The sequence below is a fragment of the Corvus brachyrhynchos genome, unplaced genomic scaffold (genome assembly GCF_000691975.1).
Source record: "Corvus brachyrhynchos isolate BGI_N302 unplaced genomic scaffold, ASM69197v1 scaffold787, whole genome shotgun sequence".
Classification (NCBI taxonomy): Eukaryota; Metazoa; Chordata; class Aves; order Passeriformes; family Corvidae; genus Corvus; species Corvus brachyrhynchos.
In genome coordinates, this window is record NW_008239142.1 from 401590 (window position 1) to 407084 (window position 5495).

The 5495-nt window shown below is 59.1% G+C and overlaps 1 protein-coding gene across 1 annotated transcript in view; it reads right to left on the reverse strand.

The window, feature by feature from the left end:
• SETDB1 (SET domain bifurcated 1) overlaps positions 1-5495 on the reverse strand; it is a 15003-nt gene that overhangs the window by 1511 nt on the left and 7997 nt on the right. Inside the window, exons 12-19 of the mRNA XM_017740078.1 lie at positions 4733-5323; positions 4248-4364; positions 3779-3948; positions 2222-2841; positions 1710-1738; positions 1491-1623; positions 827-977; positions 242-456 (exon numbers count right to left, since the gene is read on the reverse strand). Of these exons, the coding sequence (XP_017595567.1) occupies positions 242-456; positions 827-977; positions 1491-1623; positions 1710-1738; positions 2222-2841; positions 3779-3948; positions 4248-4364; positions 4733-5323 (2026 nt within the window). The remainder of the gene's footprint in view (positions 1-241; positions 457-826; positions 978-1490; positions 1624-1709; positions 1739-2221; positions 2842-3778; positions 3949-4247; positions 4365-4732; positions 5324-5495) is intronic.

Sequence of the window (5495 nt, forward strand, 5' to 3'; positions counted from 1 at the left end):
CGGGGTGAGTCCGAAGATCCACACTCAAAGGTAACAGGCTCTGGAAGGGCTCTGGAAGGGCTCTGGAAGGGCTGACGGGGCCATTCCCGCTCCCACCAGGCCGCAGCACCTGCCGTTCCGCTCGGGAAGCTTCATCATCCTCCTAAACCTGCTCTTTTCCCAATTCTCCCGTTTTTAGCTGCTCTCGGGGAGGAGGTCCAGCCCCACCGAGCCGACAGCTCAGCCCCTGTGCCCGACTCACGTTGAGGTAGCGGCCCAGGTTGCCCTCGAGCTTGGCATCGATGATGTAACAGTTCTCCTCGCCGTCGTAGAACTGCCGCGTGCTGCGGCGCACGGGCCCCGCGCTCTCGCCCTTGTCGGCCGCTGCCAGCGGCGTGGATTTGATGGCGATGCCGTGGGTGGACTTGAGGGCGAAGCCTCGGGTGGATTTCACAGCCACCTGTCTCTTCACGGGACCTGCCAGGAGATGGGACCTTCCAGAAGCTGGGGCCGGTGCTGATCCCGACCCCGCTCGTCCCCGTTGCGGCTCCACTCGGAGGGTAACAAACGCCTCGGATCCAAAATAGCGCTCCAGGATGGCTCCTGGAATCCACCCGGCCCACCCTGGAGACCCACTGAAAGCCTCGCTGTTGCTTTTTCGTACAATACCCAAAAAACATCTGGTTTCGAGGAGCAGATTTTGCAGTTTTGTCTCGCCAAACACACGGGGAACGTTCCAACCTCAGCGGTCGGACGCAGCAGGAGCAGCTGCTATGTGGCCTCATCAGCCCTTCCCGGTGCTTTCCAGCCAAAACTCCTCACCCTCAGCCATCGTCTCCCCCCTCACCTGACCCAGATGATGGATTTTTCTTGTCCTCCCCTTCCTCCTCCTCAGATCCCGAGGAAATGGTCTGGATGTCGTCGCTGTCGTTGGCCCTGCCCGGGGCCTGCCCGTTCTCCCCGTCGCTGTCGGTGCTGCTGGACAGTGTCAGCACGTCCTGGGGACAGGAACAGCTCCTGGTGTGTGCATCCCAGCCTCCCTTTTCCCCAGGAATGTGGTGCTCTCCTCCAGCACACCCCTCTCTGCTCCAGGAAACCCCTTGGGAAGGGGATCCCCCCCTCTCCCTGCTCTGGACATGGCACCCCACAGGCCCACATTTGGAACACCCGTGGGGTTTTGGGGGCTGCTGCGTTCTGCTTGAGATGATGCTGGAGCATTAGGTGCTCAGAAGGAAGGGACAAGACCCAAAAAACAAAGATTGTTCCCCAGCATGGCTCTGCCAAACAGCAGCTCCCAGCCGTGCACACCAAGGTGCCAAATCCCACCCAAATTCCACACTCCCCTCTTTTTTTTCCCCCGTTCAGATCCACAAAAGACCCCCCCCTCCCCAAAACCCAAAGGAAATCATTGCCCTCCAAGAAATCAACAACTACAACCACAAACCCTGCGCTCAACTGGGAACCAAAAGGCAGAAAAACAACCCCAAATGAGGTTTGAGGGTCCCGTTTACCTCCGAGGGGGGCGGCGGGGCCAGGGATCGCCGGCGGTTCTGCAGCATCACCATCCCACTCACCGGCCTCCGGATCCCCTCCAGCTTGGGGGGGCAGGGGTTGTAGCCGTACCTCCTTTCCAGGCTGCTCAGCCTGTGGAGTCAGGACAAGAGCGAGTCACGCTTGGATTTCCAGGGAAATTATCCACGGGCAGCAAAATACGATTTTAGGAATCTTACCTGGAAATTTTGGTCGATTCTTCAGGTTCCTGCAAAGGGAAGAAGCACAGAAGGTTGGAATCTCTCCCTTCTCAAGCACTCTCCAGCCTTTCCATGGAATTGCTCCCGAAAATGCCAGCCCAGGAGGGAGACACTGCCTGTCCCCACGCTCAGTGTGACACCCAGTGATGCCCAGCATGGAGATGCCCCACCCTGGGCGACTCCAAGTGCCCTCCTCCTCAGAGCAGGGGGTGGACAGGGACCCACCTCCATGTCCCTGCTGTCCCCAAGCCATGTCCCTCAGGCCCCTGGACAGGAGCATGTTCAGCTCTGCTCACATCGAGCGACTTCTGTAGCCTCTTGTGCCACCAATTCCCTCCCTGGGAGGGGAAAAAGCACCTCCCTTGTCCCACCAGAGATTCAAGGAAGCTGAGCCCCACAATCCCCCTGGATGTGCTGTACAGGGAGAAAAGCCACCGCAGCAGGAGCACCTCTCTGCCTTTGCTTCTCCCATTCCCACATCTCTCCCTCACCTCCTTCTTGGCTGCCTTTGCCTCTCCGTTCAGATCTCCCTGCGTGGCAGCGCAGCCCTTCTCCCTCTCCGCAGCCACCTCCATTTTCACAGCTTTGACTTCTCCCCCTTCGCCCACCCTGAAGGACGAAGCGCCGTCGTTGTCCTGGAAGCTCTCGGCCATGCTGTTGGAGCTCAGCCACGAGGCCACTTTGTTCTTGGAGGTCTCCTCGGACACGGGCAGCTTGCAGGGCGGGGCCATGGCGGGCTCGTCGTGGCCGAGGGGCCGCGTGAGCCCCGAGTCCTTGGAGGCCGTCTCCGAGAGGCCGTGGTCGCGCTGGCCGCGCGTCTGCCGGCGCGTGGCGTAGCTGCGCAGCACCGAGCTCGTGCTGAAGCTCTCGTCCTTGCAGAAGTTGTCGTCGGAGCTGTCCTCGTTGGATTCCTCCAGCTCGTCCGTGCCCGTGTTCTCGTCGTCGTCGTCGTCCTTGAGGTCCACGCCGCTGTTGTCCGAGGAGCACTTGGCGTCGCTCTCGTAGCCCTCCTTGAAGTTCTCCACGCTCTCGATGTGGTCCAGGTTGGCGAAGTACTCGTCGCCCATCTCCAGCCCCTCTTTGTCAGCGAAGTCATCCGTGAGGATTTTCCCTGGGGGAAAGGGGGGGGGGGGGGAAGAAAACCAAGTGTGAGTTTTCTGGGAGGACATTCAATTTTATCCTCGCCAAAGCTCACTGAGGAGAAAATAGGGATGACACCACTTCATTCCAAAGCTGGGCTCAGAAAGGACAATGTAACCCTGTTTCTTGATGTAACAAAACCCTGAGGCTCGTGGTTGAGCTAAACCCAAGGTTTTCAGCCAGGAAATATCTACAGAGCAGCTCAAGCAGAGGCTTGGAAGGGCTGGAGCTGACCAGAGGAGCAGCTCTGGCTGTGCCCGTGGGCGGCTCCATTGCAGAGCCAACGCAACCCCGGCGATGCAACTTCTGCATCCCGTGGGCAGTGCCAGGCCCGGCCCGGTTTGCTGGGCACAGGGGTTGGGTCACCTCAGGGATGGCCCGGGGGGCCCAGCGTGTCCTGTGACACCGGCAGTGCCACCACGAGGATCTCGTGCCAGCGTTGGGCGAGTTCAGCAGCTCAGCTGTCACCCCCCAGGCCCCACAACGGGCACGGCAGGAGCTTCCCAGCCCTTCTGCTGGGCTGTGGAATCATGGAGTCACTGAGGCTGGAGGAGCTTTGGAGTCCGAGGCCACCACCGAGTCACGTCCCCAGGTGCCACATCCACACGTTTTTGAGCAGTTTTGGGGACAGTGACTCCACCACCTCCCTGGGCAGCCTGTGCCAGTGCCTGACCACCCTTCCCAGGAAGAAATTTTCCTGAACGTCCAACTTAAACCTCCCTAGGGAGCTGTGGAGAGCCAGAAGGTCCCCTCCGAGCCTCCTTTTCTCCATGATGAGCACCTCCAGCTCCCTCAGGAGATTTCCAGACTCTTGTCCTTGTCCTGCAACCCCTCCCTCAGCTCCATTCCCATCTCTGGCCACCCCTCTTTCCACGGAAGAGGTTTCCACGAGCGAGGTGAGCTCCCACCTGCGTAGATGCAGACAAAGGAGCCCTTGGCGATGTCATCGAGGCAGCGAATGCCCCAACCTTTGTTCTGGGTCTTGAAGAGCTGCAGGCGCACCTGGAGGCCGTGCTGCACCAGGCGGTTGGTGCACATGTTCACGTTGCACTTGCACCTCTTGTTGCACTCGTAAACGCTGCAAGAGAGGACAAGGGTGACAACTTCCAGGACAAAGAAACATCCCCCAAGTTGGTGGCTGTTGGCAGTGCTGGGGTTTTGCACAGAGATCCCAGAGGACCAGGCTTGGAGCAGCTGTGTCTCATGGAAGGAACCTGTGCTCGTGTTCAGATGATCCTTAAGGCCCCTTCCAAACCCAAACCATTCCATGAGTGGCAGAAGAACCAAAACCAGAGGCAGGTGGTGACACCTGCACTGGGATAGCGGGGATCAATTCCCTCTCTGATGGATGTGGGGCTGGTTGAGGGCTCTGCTCACCCTGTTGGGAGACATTCCTCCAGCCGCTTGTGCTGGTAGCCCGAGTTGGGGTTGATTTGCCCTCCGGGGGTGCAGCCGCTGGCCTGGATGGTCAGCTGGTGACAGGCACACCTGGATCTGCAGAGAGACACAGGAAAACGCACGAGTTACACTTCTCACATCGGTCTGGAGACAGGAAAAGAAATCGAATCTTTAGGCAGAGATGGGCACAAAGGGTTTGACTCGGAATCAAACCAAGAGAAGTTGTGGATTTCTCATCCCTGCAAGTGTCCAAGGCCAGGCTGGATGGGGCTTGGAGCAACCTGGGATAGTAGAAGGTGTCCCTGCCCATGGGTGATTTTTAACGTCCCTTCCAACCCAAACCACTCCACAATTCCACGAAACCTGCATGGGTTTAAATCCCAAAGCAGATCCACCTTGAGGCATTCCCTGGGCCACCTCACAGAACCCCAACGCTGTCCCCTCACCCAGGAGCAACCACCTACTTGTCTCTGCAGCCATCCTTGCAGTCACAGCCCACGAGGAACTCCCAGCTGGTATTGATGTACACCCCCTTGCCGGGAATCCTCTCCTTGCTGTAGGCCACTTGCGGCGGCGGGGTGTTGTCGATCTCGTTGACGCACGACAGCGGCACGTCCTCCTTGCCCTTGGTGATGTCGGCGATGTAGTAGTAAGGCTTGTAAGGCTGGAACTTGCGATCCACCAGCACGTAGGGATCCAAGCAGAACATCTCCAGGAACAAGAAGTCGCAGTCCGTCTCGAAGAGGTAGCGCTCGATCTCCTGCATGGAGCGCAGGCAGAGCCCGCAGGGGGTTTTGTAGAGCACGTGGAAGCCCATCTTGCGGTTGACGCGGCGCCGCGCCGTCATGCGGCGGAAGTCGTAGAGCAGCGGGATGAGCAGCGGGTTGCGGCTGCGGTACTGATCGCTGCGGATGGGCCGCACCCGCGACAGGCACGTGTAGCTGCACACGTGGGGCAGGTAGAAGAGCTTCTCCAGAGGGGCCCGGTAGGATGGCTCGTTGGGAACGCGGTCCATCATCCCGTGGAAGGGCTGGGAGGGACCGCTGCTGGGGAGACTGTGGGTGTGGCGATGCGATAGCTTTATTGTGTTTTTATAGAAGTTTTCTGTACCTCAATGGTTCATCCCTACCTTCCCCACTCCTATTCCCAGCTGGTTTGCCCCAGACCCAAGCCGCTCCCCCCGTGTTCCCTACATGGTTGTTCTCCTCTCCTTGTTCTAGCTCTTTC